General features: G+C 42.2%; 1 protein-coding gene across 1 annotated transcript; it reads right to left on the reverse strand.

The window, feature by feature from the left end:
* Positions 1-6125: 6125 nt before the first annotated feature.
* On the reverse strand, positions 6126-8446 carry CITED2 (Cbp/p300 interacting transactivator with ED-rich tail 2). The gene is made up of 2 exons (XM_090280676.1): positions 8267-8446; positions 6126-7803 (listed from the first exon to the last, which is right to left on the reverse strand). The coding sequence occupies exon 2, from the start codon at positions 7793-7795 to the stop codon at positions 6983-6985; it is 813 nt and encodes a 270-aa protein (XP_090136802.1). The 5' UTR covers positions 7796-7803; positions 8267-8446; the 3' UTR covers positions 6126-6982.
* Between the last annotated feature and the right edge of the window lie 8287 nt (positions 8447-16733).

A 16733-nucleotide genomic window follows, 5' to 3' on the forward strand; every position in this document is an offset into this window, starting at 1 on the left:
TTTACTGATGGAGAAACATGAGCCAACAGTGATTAAATCACCCAGCTATTTGGTTGCAGAGCTAAGGCTACAACCCATGGTTTTTACTCCTGATCTACTATTCTTTTTACTACAACTATTAATGGAAGAGTTTTCCATTTCAGTAGACCAAAGCAAGGTGGAAGACCAAAGCTTACACTCACATCAAGGAAGTTTAGATAGATTGAGGAGGATTATGTGTAAAGGAACTAAGTACTATATTTCCTTTATTCTGGGATGTATATTTTTTTCACATATTAATGTTCTGAAATCAGCCTGAATCATATATGTGCTTCCAGGCACTATGTCAAATTGTGACATGGCCATCTTTACGTGCGAGGATTTACCTACTGGCGTTCTGGTTTACTAGATTATAGAATTAACAAATCTAAGTAGCATTGACATAGTTCTTGAAAGAAACTAGTTACTGTCTAGTAATATGTAACTCAGATAAGGAAAAAAAGTGACAACTTAAATCTCTGGTATTCTTTCATTTGACTTGGAGTGTTGAAGGGGTGAAGGTGTTAAGAAGGGGTTAGGCAGACTCACCCCCAATGCTGTTCCTGTACTGTCAGGGGCCAAAGTTAATTTGGAAGAATTTAAAAGTAGGTTTGAAAAAGTGTAGACCCAAGTCTTGTGAATCTCAAAAGGAAGTGGCATGTGATTGTATGAGTAGATACATGTCCTATTTGTGTGAGTGTACTTTATAAGTTGTGTACATAAACATATAATGTAGTGGATTTTTTCCCTGTAGTACTATTATTAAATTGATTATCTTACAATCAGTGACGTCTACAAATAGGACTAATTTGGTTTAGAATAGCGTTATGCATTAGAAAGAACATTGTCTTCGAAGCTAGATCTGGGAAACCGCTCAGCCTTCTCCTAGCTGTGTTGTGAACTATTTATTTCCTCTCTAAATATCGGTTTCCTTATCTAAAGTTGGAATATTGATATGTAACTTGCAAGAATACTGTGAGAATTAAATATGATTTTGTATGTGAAGTGCTTACCACAATGCCTGTCACATAGTAGGTGCTCAGCAAAATTAACACAGCTACAGGAAACTTGAGTCAATAATATGATTTGTTAAGTAATGCTGGCTGAAGGGTAAATTACTCTGATTTGGTCCCATGTAGTCTAAACTGTTTCTCACCATTTAAAAATCTATGCCTCATTAGTCAAAATGATTTTGAAAGTCTTTGCATTATATTTCACTGAAACAATATGCACTTGAATATTCTCCCAAATATAAATAGTATGTCCCTTTATTTACTGAACACATTGGGTTAAAGAAGAAATAAGGAATTAGGTCATCTTGCTTATCCTCTTTCAAAGAGTTATCCAAAATAAATATAATGGGGAATATTTACAATGTGATCTAAGGACTTTTTATGCACAATTTAAGTCCTATGTGTTTGTCAGGTGGAGATATCAGCTCTCATGAAGCCCAGTGCTGGGGATGTGGGGTGATGGGTTACCAGAAAAGCTCTGTGGCCAACATACCTAACGAAATCACAAGGCCACTCAATGGCCCCAATCACATTTCCTTCTCTCTAGCCTATCTCCCCCTTCAAGTGTTCAGAAAATGATATCACAACCTGAAGCTGGCAGTCCTCTGACAACTTTTTCTGATTGTTTTGCTAGTCTGACTTGCACTCAAGCCTAAATTTTGCTCCCCACCAAGATTTCCAGAATGGACTGACAAGATTCTTGTAGCACTGTGACTGTTTCAAAATCTACTCGCCTGTTTGCATATATCCCGCGTTGCTCACCACTCCAGCCTTACCTTATTTATCACCGGCTCCTTGGGAGCCAGAATCCCTTTTCTGCTTTGTTCAGCAACCAAAAATGGAAGGCTGTAGAGGGAAGAAAGGGAAGGATTTCAGGGCTGAGCACAGTGGCGATGCCAGGGGAAGATGGCTGGGATCCAGGGAACTACTGCACTCACCCCACACTGGGCTCTACCTCATTAATTCTTCAGATTAGTTCAGCCTAATGAAAACCAACAACATCTAAAGCAAGTAATAATACTCACCCTCCACCTTTCATCTGCGTTAGGTCACTCTGCATGTCTTGGTGTAGCCAAGCTGAGTTTTCAAAAAGCACCACCAACTGTCTGCTGGGACTGCGTCTGAGAACTTCAGTGCTCATCTTGGGAAAAGAAAAGTACCTGATAAAGATCCAGCCACTAAAAAGCCATGATTTATTCATAGAAAACATGGAACATGTTGGTTGATATTCTCTCTTTCCCAAGGTTCATGGATTCAGTTCCTTAACACAGCAGAAACCTGTTTTTCTTCGCTTTTCTTTTATTGTGTTTATAAATAGCAAAATACTATAAAAATTTACACCAGCAGCTCTTGGAATCTTTTCAGTTCACTATTTACATTACTCAGGAGTTTAAATTCTCTTGTGAGGGAAATTTTTTTTTTTTTTTTTAATTTAAGATGTCTTAGAATTTTTCAAAGACATAGGTGGGGTTTATTTACAGTAAGGCAAACTAAAATTATTTATGAACAGTACATTGTTTGATAGAAAATTCCTTATATTACTTTTTCCAACTTCAATTGTAAGTATGGCTACCAGGATAAAAGAATCATTTCTCTCCTGGCTGGATAAAAATAGGTCAAGTAATTTAAGCCAGTCCATTGCAATTAAAATTCTGACATTACCATTGTTTCTTCTATTCTGAGGGGAAAAGAGAAACAGAACACATGATAATAGGGGTTCATTGGCTAAGTCACCTGATGTGCTACATATTATTCTCTTGCTTCAACCTACCTGGGAGTTCTGATTTTGATGATAGTGGTCCAGTACCAGAATGATAAATACCATCTCTGGAGCTGCGTGGAACACCTCTTTTGTGCTGCAGAACAATTCCATTGGAGAGGAGAAAGTTGCCAATGGCTTGGGTCCTAAATTCCTTGAATTCTCACTTTATTTATTTATTTTTTTGGAGACAATGTTATCTGCCAAGTTTATTTTAAAGTAAATTCTACTGAATCAATTAAACAGAAACACTCATTCTCATTAAACATCCTGTGGCCATTTTCACAAGATTAGAGCCTGATACTTGGTCACAGTCCAACACATATAATTGCCTTCTGCGTTCCTACACATTCCCTTCCACCTTTCTAGCCCCACGCCATCAAATACATTATTACTTGTACTTAGACCAAATCAACAGTTCCCTTGTGAGACTGCAGTGCAGAGTGTCCACTTTAACTGACAGGCTAAAACATTATACTTTTAAAAAGAAAATCCCTTTGCCAATGTATATTTCAAAATATAAGGCAAAATTCAATTATGCACATTTAATCATAGGTTAAGGTCTCTGATAAGTGAAATACTCCTATGTGAATAGAGGGTATTTGTTTGGAATTTTCTTTGATAAGAACTTTGTTGCTCAAATATATGTTGTTTGTGTCAAGAAAGAAAATGAAGTCTTCAGAGATGATGTTAAAACGAACAATAAAACCAACAAAAACAGAACCCTCTTGAGCAAACAGCTTTCCTTTGACCTTCTAAATAAATTCCACAAGGGGGCGAAAACACCTAATGGTCCAGGACTGCAAAGTTTATATTTCAAAGCCAGCCACCCATAATAGATTAGTGGATTAATATTTTGCTCTAAAGGATCTGGCCTTTAATGTTGACATCAATTTATAGCTATCCCAGGCATTTATAGTAGTAAAAGTCACGGACACCATAAACTTCACAATAGATGTCAGCCTTCTGGGACTAGTGCTCTCGACTAGCACCCCATAAACAGAGGTGATTAGGTAACTGTTCTTCAAAGAGCGATCCATAGCTGTAACATCTTTATCAGCTCTAGCGAAGATACTGCCACCAGGATGTTAGCAGACAAGGCGAAGATACAAGATATTTTTTAATGTGTATTTATTTTTCTAACATGTTTCTATGATGTACTGTTGCTTATCATTGATCTCTTCTTGAAAATCAAGCGTGGGGTGTCTATTTGTGGGCACAGCTTAAAGAACAGAAGCACTCTTGTACCGTATTAGAACTTTTGATAAACAGCCAAGGTACAGAGGTCAAATTTCCCCATATGCTATAAGTAACTTAGTAGGAAACAAGACCACAAAAGGTTTTGCAAATGTCTGCTAGAAGCCCAGTGATCTAGGTCACTGTACAGGTTTCATTAATCAGGTTGTTCAAACAAGGAGTTATTTTTCTGTGCTTAAGAGACCTGCAGATATATCACATAGAATTTGCTCAATTGTTGGTCAAGAAAGAGTTTTAATGAAATAGAGATCACTCAAGTGAATGGGAGGGAGAGGAAGAGAAACTGTGCTTTTAATCCAGCTCCTCTGTTCTGGCAGAGATGGGCTCAGGATCTAATAATAGTTCCTTGGGCTCTGCATCTCCACATACGTGTTCCGAGTTTGAGCAGCAGGAGGAATTTAGTGACAGAGCAGGTGTTGTGGCTTATTCCCTGGCAGAATAAATGGTGAAGGGTGGTGGCAAGACAATTCTTTTGCTTCTTTCTTTACGCAAAAGAACAATGCCTCCAATAGCTTTCCGTTGTTTTTGTTTTTTTTCCTGGCACAAGTGAAAAAACTAGAATTGCTGTTATTAATGTGGATGCAAACATATTTTTTCACGTGAGCCTCCGGCAGAAAAAATAAAAATAAAAAAAAAATAACTTACTCTGAAAATGATTAGCCCAGAAGATTTACTGCTGATTACAGATTCAGTATTGACATGTCTTAGCTGAAGAAAAACTTCAGCTTTAACTATTAATGTGGGAAATCTGGATCAGTTTTCTAAATGGGGTGAAAGAGTTTTCAATGACTGTGTATTTTCAGGTATTTTATTTATTTACAACATAATTTTTAATAAGGAAGTGTCAATTATGAAGGTATAAAGAATCCAGTGGCGTGTGCATATTAATTTAATGGCTTGCGTTGGACATAAGAATTATAGAAAGTGATCTGAATTATACTGAAGTCAGCCTTTATGCCAAACCCACTGTTACTTAATACTTCAATATAGCATTCTAATTTTTTAATTATAAAATGAGCTTGGAGATTGGAATCTGTCTAAATGAAATGCCCTTTTAAAGTAGTGAGATTTTCTTCACTCTACATTTCTTCACTCTCCCAGAAGGTTATATACAACTCTTGTTTTTTTTCTTGAAGGTAGGTGTGTTGCTCTTACAAGCTAGGAAGGGAAAATAAAAATTTCTTCTCCTTCCAATTGGGATAATTTGATTTGTAATAATATTATTTTTCCTTTGCTTGATTATATAAGGTAAAACTTGATACCTACCTACTTAACTGTAATGTCTTCTTGATAACCCATTTAGGTAAAATTAAAATGATCTTATCCTTACGTCCTTTGCACCCAGTGCCTGTAACAGAAAAGGCTCAGTATTCTGGAAAACAGGACATGCTTGAGAGGGAACATCTTGTAAAAACTGTAATTTGACCTTTGACTCAACCCCTCTGAGTAAATTTTAAATATTATAGGAGAAAAAATAGAAAGCCTCAAGGTGCAATGCTGCCTCCTTTTCCTCTTAGGGACGATAAGCCAGTCAGAAGCTATTTCAGATGATTAAGCTAGAAATGTGTGTGCCTCTCCTTAGTACTTTCGCTGAGAAATAAGATTCATCACTGGAGATAGATTTCTATATAATGCCATCCTCATCGATCTCCCAGAATATCATTGCCATCTACCTCCACTGAATTAAATCAGGTACAGCCAGAAACTTAATTTTTCCCCTCCCACCTTATGAAAAAATATTTATAATATTTAGTATTATAAATCTTTTTAACTCCAGGGTATACTTGAATATGATGGCAATTAAGGGGAGGAAAAAAGCTCTTTGACAACTTTGCAGCATTTGATTAAACCCACCAAGAGGCATGTTACAATGATAACAATGGAGCATTATGCCAATTATGTTAAATCCTGCTCTCAGCTTAAGCTCATCATGACCTGTTTTAGTGTACTGTAATTTACCCTTTGGAATGCTTACTCTCATCAATAAAGTGTTCAACTTACAGAGAAAAAAAAACAAAACAGAAAAAAGAAAGCCACTAAAGGGAACCATCACCCCCAAATGACTTCTAGAAAGCACGTATTTCTTAACTTTTATTGACATTGGCAAATTAAAATAGAATAAATTAACAAGTATTTTTTCAAAAAAATGTTTTGTACAAAAATACTGTCAAAATTTCCTAAAAAGCTTTCAACACAGTAGTATCTTTTCATGTACTGAATATAACTATTAGCACAGTGTCAAAAATGTTGAAGACAGAAACAAAATAAAATCTGTGAAATGTTTGCCACTGACGACATTCCACACCCTATTATTGTCTGTACATATGGGGGAGGGGACAGCCAACTTGAAAGTGAACAGTATGACTTTTCCTGATCCAGAATGGCTTGGCCCACATCTGTTTAATCTTCCAGTTTAGCATATTTTAAGAATTAGTCTGTACTCAAATGCATAGTTAAAAAAATGAAGCGAGATGGCAGAGTTTGTGCATCTGCCCTTCAAAGTTCATGCAACCAACTAATGCAATTTTTTCCTTTCACTCATAAATTTGAATGCAGTTCAGTCATTTGAAACCATCTACAAAAATCCACAAGATTAAGCAGTTTGCCAAGATTAATATCTAACAGTTGAGCACTGGAGAAAGTGAGGAAATAAGGAGTAAAAACAAACAACAAAAAAGACCAAGTTAGCTAGATATTTCAACTACATAAGGGAGGTGAATGTCAAGGCTACAAAAACGAAACAAAAACAGAAGGAAAAAAAAGTGGCAGCAATATTTTTTTAAACCAATTTGTACAAGTTTATAGTTTACTTTGTTTCCAAGTTCTCAAACCTTTCAAGATCTGAAAAGTGAGATACTGTGTCTAAGGGAATGTTTTTTAATTCACACCGAAGAAGTTTGGGGGTTTGATTTCTTTCGCCAGGGTTTCGATCGAGTCAACAGCTTACTCTGCTGGGCTGCTGTTTGCACACGAAGTCCGTCATAAAATCAAACTCGTTTTGCCCCAGCCAGAGTTCAGGCAGCTCCTTGATGCGGTCCAAACCCATTTCTATCACTAAGGACATAAGCACTTCCTCGTCGATGAAATCAGTGTCTATGACATTGGGCGGCAGCATTGCAGCAGGGACGTGGGCCACAGAGGCGGGCATGTTGCTGCTGCCGCCGCCGCTAGTGCTGACGGCGCCCGCGCCCGCTCCCGCCGTGCCGCTGGAGCCGCTGGGGGTGCTGCTGCCGCCCGAGCCGCCGGGGGTGCTGCTGCCGCCGCTGTGTTTGGGGTTGCAATCTCGGAAGTGCTGGTTTGTCCCGTTCATCTGGTGGCCTGCAGCAGGGTGCAAATCCGGCATGTAGTGGTTGTGCGGGTAGGGGTGATGGTTGAAATACTGGTTGTTGAGCTTCTGCAGCTGCATGCTGGCCGGCAGGGAGCCCCCCTGGCTGGCCACCGGGGGGCCCATGAACTGGGAGTTGTTAAACCTGGCCGTCGGGGCCAGCGCGCTCGGGGGGTGCCCTCCGTTCACAGTCCCCGGCCCCATTGCGTGCCTGATGCCGCTGGTGGCATTCATGTTGCCCGCACCGTAGTGTATATGCTCGCCCATCAGCGCGTTGAAGGCGTGCTGGGGCTGCTGCTGCTGCTGGTGATGATGGGGACTCGGGAACTGCCCCATACCCATGCGGTGGGCAGGGTGGTGGTGCAGCCCGTTGGTGCCGTCGGGGAAGCGCCCGTGGTTCATGGCCATCATATGGTCTGCCATTTCCAGTCCTGCACGGGAAAAGGGCAGACGGTAAGACCGGGGCCACATGTGTCGCCCACCGCAGCGCACCCCACTTTTCCTTGCAACCGCCCCCCAAGGTCTCCTCCGGACGCACGTCGGCTGCGAATCGCTATCCCCGAGATCCCACCAGTAGCTTGTGCACACAGGCTGGCCACCACGGCGGACCTGCCACCCACAACAGAGCCGGACGCTGCGCGCACAGCCCCTTCCCCTACGATCGGGCGGGAGGACCCAAGCCTACAACCCCTCCGCTCCCCGAAGTCGCCTATTAAAGGAAGTGCCCCGTAGCCCTGCAACGAACTTCAGGCATTAAATCAGCCCTCCTCATCCTGTTGTTGCACATCCTGTTGTTATTCCCCAGCTCCGCCTCACGCTCTTCCTCCGGGCAAACCCAGCCCTCGGAAGACTGGGCTGGCAGAAGCCCGGGCCAGCTTCACCCGGCGCGCTTACCTTCCGTCTTAGCGATTTCTGCTCCGAAGACCGAGAGCGGGATCGTGGGGTCCAGGACCGGCTCAGCAGCGCATAGAGAGGGCCCTCCCGGCCGGCAGGGCGCTCGCTGTCGCGTTGTCGGCGCTGAGGTCTCGCAACGGCGGCTGGAGCAGAGTCGGAGCCGTTCCCTTTTATTTCTCCTCCGCTGCCCTCACAGCTCAGCAAGAGCGCTCGGCAACTGCCAACAATGAGCTGTGTTTCTTAGGGCTTTGGCCACAGTTAATATAAGGGATTTCAGGAAGGGCGGAGCGAGAGCCTCTCCGATGGGCGGCGACAAAAAGCGGATTCCGGAGCTATTGGCACAGCGAACGGGGTTAGGGAGCTGCGTCCCCGGAGGCGAGTGGCACGTGCGCAGAGGCTGCAGCCGGCCCAGGCACCGCCCCGCTGCCCCTTCCCCCCAACTCTGGTTTCTTCTGGGCCAGCAAACTTGAGGCTGGCCCGGTCGCCCCGGGGGCAAGGAGAAAATCTTCCTTCGATTCCTAGCCTGCAGGTTGCGCCTTCCCGGAGAGGAGCGCGGAAAACTCACCCCTCCACCCCCACCCCCACCCCGCCCCTACGGCCGGATCCTCCCACCCCAGCTCTTCCACCCTGCTCACCTAACGATCTGGGCTGTCTCCTACAGAAAAGGGGGTTCGCTTAGCACCCCCGCCCTCCATAGTGACTTTCTGCCTCCCGGGTTTTGCTAAAGCTCCCCTGGGCTGAGAAGAATGGCTGTTTCCTAGAGTAGATTTTAAAGCCCCGGACAAATAATGCACCCCCCCCCACCACCCCCAGCGCGCTTTTCTAGGCTGTGCCTTTGTATTTTTATGGGGGCAGTAGATAAACTGATTTAGATATTTAGCGTGTAGGTGCATTTTTTACCCCACTCCTTTCAAGGACAGGAGCGGGGAGGGGGGCCCGGGGCAGGGAGCGCCAGCGGCTGCAGGTGGACAGAGCGCGCTCACAGCCCGGCTGCCTCCGCTCTCGCGCGCTCGGGAATCCGGTCCGTGCTTTCGGACCCACGCGCCGCTCCCGGGTACGTGTGCTTCAGCTAAGTTTGCTTTGCAGCTCTTGGTAGCTTTGGCATCCGAGCTGAGGCGTCTCTGCTCTGTAAACAAACTCAGCGATCCTCGTCCCCAAATCCACCTTTTTGCACATACACAGTTTCTTGCTTCTGCTGTTGCCCTTGATCCAGGAGGTGGGGGTGTGTGCAAACTTGCACAGCCTCCCTCCGGGGTGTGCTTGACGGTTTGGTGTTGATTTAGAAGCAAACGGGTTTGTAATTAAGAAATTCGAAGGCTGAGTAAGCCTGCTGTTGCTGGAAAAGGAAAACAAATAGATAAAATGGTAATCGCTTTGTAAATGAAGTCGTTCTGGAGGTGGACACGTAGCTGCACGTCCCGTATGGCACCACGCACACACAGTGCTGAGACTCTACCTTTCCAGGGAAATTGTTCGGTGGGGCAATAGGCGATAATAATAACCGTGCTTCCCAAAATGCGGCACTGCTAGCCTGGTCGTCCATTTGGCTCATTGACTTGCAAATAAAAGCCGTAACTCGGGTCTGGGCAACTAACCGGTAGGAGCTCTCTGTCTCGCTTTCTAACAGGGGGAAGCCGAGTTGTTTCCCTAACACCGTGCTGAGGCTCCTCCAAGCTTTTATGTCGCTCTTTATGTGGTAAAAGCGAGTTTAGCGCTCCGAATGAGGACTTCTGTTCCGAGTTGTTTCTTCCTAACTCGATAGCCATTGAAGACTTCCTGCTGCCAGGAGCGAGTCCCTCCGCCCCTTTTCTCCCTTCTTGTTCGCAAGACTTTTAGGCTCTGTGGTCTTGAGGACTGGAAATTCTGATTTTTTCCCTTTCAGGAATTTGCAAATGAGACCGAATCTTGTTTATTTTCATCTTTCACCCCTCCATCTTCCTCATATATGTATTGCTCATTCCTCTTTTTCCTTAACAAGTTCTCCAGCATGTATGATAGTGTATGCAATAATTTTTAAACCTCAAAAACACACTTTTTGGAGGCTTATGAATAGGACACATTTCATTGTTGGTTGCAACAATCCCCTATTCTCCTGTTCCCCCCCCCCCCCGCCACCTTTACCTGAGTCATTTACTTGAAGTTACAGAATCAGATTGTTGGCAGAGACCTGAAGGTGCCACTTCCTATCAAAAAACAGACTCCAAAATATTCTTAGTGGCTCCAGACTAATTTCCACACACATCGTTTACTGTCCCTTCTTCATATGGCAGTGTCTTAAAGCACAAAGATCAGCTTTGGGATCTCTAAATTCCCCCTGCAATAATTAAAGAACAGTACAGCTCCATCCAGCTCCAGTGGCTCCACATAATATTGGGAGATGCCTTAAAAGGTCACCCCTTAAAGGGGAAAAAAATTAGTTTGGGACCTGCTAGTAAGACCATGGCATGCTTTGTTCATTTATTCATCTATTCAATGAATGTCTCCCAAGTGCCAGCGCTTTTCCTAGTGCCTGGATGAACAAACAGACCTTGGACACTGTTATAAATGCCACAACAGCATTAAACACAAGGACTGCTGGGACCACATAGGCAGGATACCTAACCTGGTATTCAGGGCCTTGGGAAGGCTTCCCAGTAGAGGTGGTGGCTCAATTGAGGCCTGAGGATGAGTAGAAGTTAGGACACCCCAGGATGGGTCGGAGATGAGAGAAGCAAGTTTGGAGAGGTAAACTGGGACTGGATCCTACGGGCTTTGGTCCTTAATTGAGAAATTTGGATTGAATCTTAAAGACAGGGTCTTTGCAGAGGTAATCAAGTTAATAGTCATTAAGATAGGCTCTTATCCAATATGACTGTGAAGAGAAAGAAAGAAAAAGAAAGAAAGAAAGAAAGAAAGAAAGAAAGAAAGAAAGAAAGAAAGAAAGAAAGAAAGAAAGAAACAGGAAGGAAGGAACAAAAAGGAAGAAAGAGGAGAAAGAAAGAAAAAAGAAAAGACAGAAAGGAAGGAAGGAAGGAAAGAAGGAAGGAAGGAAGGAAGGAAGGAAGGAAGGAAGGAAGGAAGAAAACACCATGTGAAGATAATAAAGGCAGAGATTGGGGTGATGCATATATTAGCCAAGGGACACCAAAGATCACTAGCAAACCATGTACTTGGGGTTAGGATTCCAGTGTCTTTTTTGGAGGGACATAATTCAACCCCTAACAGTGGTGGAGAAACTGACTCACAAAGAACCCCTGCCATTATGGAAGAAAGATGCTACCTGGAGCTGTCTTCCCAGATATTCTGCTGGCCCACGTTCTCATTTCTTCATGTCTCTGCTCAGCTAGACACCAGATCAGTGAGGTCTTCCTGGACTATGCTACTTACATAGGAATATTGTTCTCTGTTTTCTTACCCTGTTTTATCTTTCTCCTTTGTCTTATCTCCACCTGACACGTTGCATTTTGAATTTTCACTGTCTTTCCCACTAAAATGGCAGATCCAGGAGAGCAGGGACCTTATTCACTTAGTGTCTAAAACAAGCCCTTGGACTTTTGGTCAAGATGGCAGAATAGGCAGGCATGGCTCACCTCTTTACACAACCACATCAAAATTACAACTAAAATATAGAACAACCATCACTCAGAAATGTCAGAAATCGAGTTGAATGGAAGTCTGACAACTATGAAATTAAAGAAACCACATCCATCCAGAATGGTAGCAGGGACAAAGATACAGAATGGGCTGGTCCCATATCCACACGTGGTGGATAAATATATGCAAGAGGTATCTTGGGAGTGAGGAGTCCCAGCCCTATACCAGGCCTTCCAGCCCAGGGTTCTAATGCCAGGAAGATAAGTCCCCATAACTTCTGGCTGCAGAAACCAGTGGGGATTTAATTGGTGGAAGAAACTGCTGGATCCCCAAGCAGTTCTTCTAAAAGAACTAACGCACAGGCTTACCTGCTCAGACTCACTCCCTCTGAGCTCCAGCACCAGGGTAGCAGCCTGAAAGGCACCAGTGGTATATAGGGAGAAATGGAAGTGTCTTGCATCAAGGCAAGCAGAGGGTATTGTCCCTTTTCTAAATCATCTCCTACGGAGCCATAGAACTGGCATGCTGGTGCCATATCTGAGACTCCATCAACCTGGTTAACACTGTTTGACCCACCTTGGCAATCCCCAGAGACGGCCCCACCCAACTTACTGCCCACCCAACCTGCTTTTCCATATGAGTGGCTGGTCTTGGCTCATACTGCAAACCATCAACCTAGTCCCCAAGTGGATGACAACTGGAGTTATCCTCACAGGGTTCGCAGGTGTAGCATGAGCCTGGTTCATGCTCATAAAGGCCTGTTCCCCTGGATTACTGTCCTTCCCTATGCCCATGATTGGAATTTTGCCCATCTTTGAAGGTCCAGCTCAGATGACATCTCCTTTCCATACCTTCCCTGATCCCCCAGACAGAAAGAATTCTGGCTACTTTGGTGTTCCCGGGGCATTTCGCTTAGATCTTCCTTTATGCCTTACTCTGGCTGGACTTACGGGGTTTCTGCCCTCCTACAGCCTTCACTATAATGGCAGAGGTTCCTTGGTGAGCTCCAAGGAGCTGCACAATGTCATGTACGCGTAGCTTGGATTACTCTGCTGGGATGCTGTAACAAAATACCACAGAGTGCATGGCTTAAACAATAGACATTCATTGTCTCATAGTTCTGGAGGCTAGAAGTCCAAGATCAAGGTGTCAACAGAGTTGGTTTCTTTCAAGGCCCCTCTACTTGGCTGGCAGATGGCTGCTCTCTTGCTGTGCGCTCACATGGTTTTTCCTATTTCCTTGGTGCTGAAGCTCCTGGGAATCTCTCTGTGACCCACCCACGTGGACTTATTGTAATATAATTACAACGTATGTCCAAATACAGTTACATTCTCAGATACTGAGGGGTTAGAATTTCAACATTTGAATTTTGAGGAACACAGTTTAGCTTGTGACATGTCTCACATTGGAGGTTCTTTTCTCTGCGGTTCTACTTTCTGCAGTTTCAGTTACCTGTGATCAATTGCAGTCCAAAAATATTGAATAGGAAATGAAGAAATAAACCATTTATTAGATTTAAATTTTGCATCATCCCAAGTAGTGTGATGAAATCTAATGAGGTCCTGCTCAGAGGTGACTCAGTCCTTTGTCTAGCATCTCCATGCTGTTTATGCTCCCCGCCTGTTAGTCATTTAGTAGCTGGCTGGGTATCACAGTAGTGGTGTTTAAGTCACCCTCATTTTACTCAATAATGACCCCAAAGCCAAGAATAGTAATGCTGGTAATTTGGATATGCCACAGAGAATCTGTAAAGGATTACTTTTATTGAAAAGGTGAAAATTCTCAATAAGGAAAGAAGAAAAATCGTATGCTGAAGTTGCTAAGATCTATGGTAAGAATACATCTTCTAGCCATGAAATTGTGAAGGAGGAGAAAGAAATTTGTGGTTTGCTCTGGCACCTCAAACTGCAAAGGTTATGTCCACAGTGCATGATAAGTGCTTAGTTAACATGGGAAGGGCATTAAATTTGTGAGTGGAAGACCCGAACAGAACACGTTTCCATTTAAGGCAACGTGTTGTGCCAGAAAGCACTGAGCCTGTGCAAAGACTTCAGAAAGTGATCCCCTGAAACTGGTGAACTAACCAATTAACTCCAAGTAACGGATGTTTATACAGACTCAGGGATAGGTTTGGACTGAAATATGTAAAGATTACTGAGTCTACCATTGAAGAAGCTGCTGCTGCACTTCCAGCAGTGTTGAAGAAGTTGATGAAGGAGCGAGGATGCCATCCAAAGCAAGTCTTCAGCTGTTATGAAATTGGGCTTTTCTGGAAGAAGATGTCCAGTAGAACTTCAATTCATAAAAGTGCACAGGAGGCGCATCAGGGTATAAAACATGGAAGGACAGATGAATTTTGGTACTATGCGGCAGTGCTGCAGGACATGATAAAGCCAGGCAAGTGTACAGAGCAGTGAACCCATGTGCTAACAAAAACAAAAGCAAAAAATTATCTGTCCATGTTCTGGCAACAACATCAGACAGCCATCTTGGGTGTTTATTTGTTTTTTTTTAAATGAAACTGTTTTCATGTTTAATGGTTATGTAGAGCATTTTGTTGGACACACCCTCTCACACATCTCCCCATCTGATATATGGACATTCTCATTTTTAAACTGAACTTCTTTCCTTGGTCTTTTAGAGAAAAACGTGTTAGGATATTATCAAGATTTGCTCTAGCCACAGGGGGAAAGCATGGAAAAAACTGTTCATTCTTCAGTTTAAGAGTTATTATTTTTCTGTGAAAATATGTTTTTGGAGAAGTTCTGATGTCATTCCTCCTTAGGATTTTTTCTCTTTATCATTGTAATAGTGTTTATATTTCCCTATTATGAGTGGGAAAATATATTCAGACAGCCATCTTGTTGGTGAAATGGTTCCTCAGTGCATCGCAAGAAGTGTGAGTACAATACAATAAGATATTTTGAGAGAGACCACATTTGTATAACTTTTATTACAGTATGTTGTTGTATGTTATTATTAGTTATTATTGTTAATCTCTTACTGTGCCTAATTTATAAGTTGAACTTTATCATAGGTATGAATGTATAGAAAAAATCATACATTCTGTGATTTCAGGCATTTACTGGGGTTATTGGAATGCATCTCCTGAGGATGGAGGGAACTATAGTAGTTGACATTTTATTGGTCTACAGCTTTAGCAATAAACTGGACAACATTCACATTGATTCCAAAGTTGGATGAGGTATGTTGGAAGGCAGAAGAAAAATTCAGTGACCTTAACTAATTAGAGAAATGCTCCATCAAAAACAGGATTATATTCAATAGGAAAAACTTCAAAGGCCCCGTGAGGACAATAGCAAATTACATGGGTATTGGATGGGAAATTATTGGCGAGATATAACAAGTCCAGCACCCCTCCCCCCCCCAAAAAATATGGGTCAAACTGCATTATTATTGGTTGAATGGGAGGCAGCAATGGAATGCTGTCATTAAAAAGGAAACAAATTGTAGTGTATTAGGAGTGAGAATATCACATAATAGAGCTGAAGTAATCCTTTTGCTACACTTGGCTCTTCTCAGAGATTGTGGTTGTGTGTAACTTTACATTTTAATAAAGTGTTACAGAAACGAAAGAAGGTTCATTTTTAAAAAGGAAATATATTTTAAGGGGATGGGAAATGGGAATTATAATGGCTATTTAATCTGGAGAAGAAAAGGCTGACAGGTGACTTAATACATATGTTCTGCTGTACGCAGGGGGAAACTAATATGGTGGATCCTTTCCAGATGTTTTCCTTTTCCACTGGGACAAAGAAAAAAGGAAAGCATTTTTAAAAAGAGAGCTTTAGATCAGTGGTTTTCAAATTGTGCTCTGCAGACTTTGAGTGTTCTCAGCTTCACTTTTACGTGCTTCATAGATTAAGGATTTTTTGTTTGAATTTGTTTTGAAATCTTGTTCTTATGTTAAACAGTTATGGAAGCTAAAACTTTTGGAAATACAAAAATCATAGAATTCTAATTCTGGGTGGGACTTTATAAGGAATCTTATCTAAATGTCCTCATTTTCTACATGAGAAATCTGAGGTCCTGAGAGGTTAAGTGACTTACTCATAAAGGACTTCCTAAACATCAGAATTTGAAAACAGCAGAGCAGATTAGCAGAGGAAACCAAGCCTTTATGTAGACTTCAGTGAAATAAGATAGAGATGTGTTGAAGGGTTTGGATCAGGATTTCCCAAATGGCTTCTGTATTATAGGTGGGCAGGTTGTAAAAGGCAGTAACAATATCTGTATCAATTTCTATTTGTTAAAACGTGAGAAATAAATTAATTTAAAAATAATTTTACAGTTCAAAATGGAAGTTTGATAGTCTCTGAGTGCGTGCCAAGTGAGCTTATTGAGCTGGTCATAGACACTCAACAACGTTCAGTGAGCAGGCAACTCACTCAGTTACTTTCTTGCTAAATACCTTTGTCAGAGGAATGTTTTCTTTTCTTTTTACTGCTTTACAGCTTCCAGGTGTTTGAATTCTCATTCACATAGGGATTTTTAAAAATAAATTCCACAAAAAAAACTTTAATCATATATTTATCTAAAATATAACATTTTTTTTGTGACCTCTCTTTTTATGTGCCATACAAAAAAATTAAAAACAGCCCTGACTGGTGTGACTCAGTGGGTTGGGTGTTGACCTGCAAAGGGAATGGTCACTGGTTCAATTCCCAGTCAGGGCACGTGCCTACATTTCAGGTTTGGTCCCAGGTCAAGGCAGGTAGGAGAGGCAACCAATCAATGTTTTCAGTGTTTCTCATGTTGATGTTTTCTCTCCCTCTCTTTCTCTCTACCTTTCCTTCTCTCTGAAACAAAGAGACAAACAAAGAAAAAACCTCCAAATGACTAAGTATTTCATGAAATAATAATGGAACAGACT

This window comes from Furipterus horrens, unplaced genomic scaffold, assembly GCF_987537825.1.
Source record: "Furipterus horrens unplaced genomic scaffold, mFurHor1.1.pri manual_scaffold_6, whole genome shotgun sequence".
Taxonomy (NCBI): Eukaryota; Metazoa; Chordata; class Mammalia; order Chiroptera; family Furipteridae; genus Furipterus; species Furipterus horrens.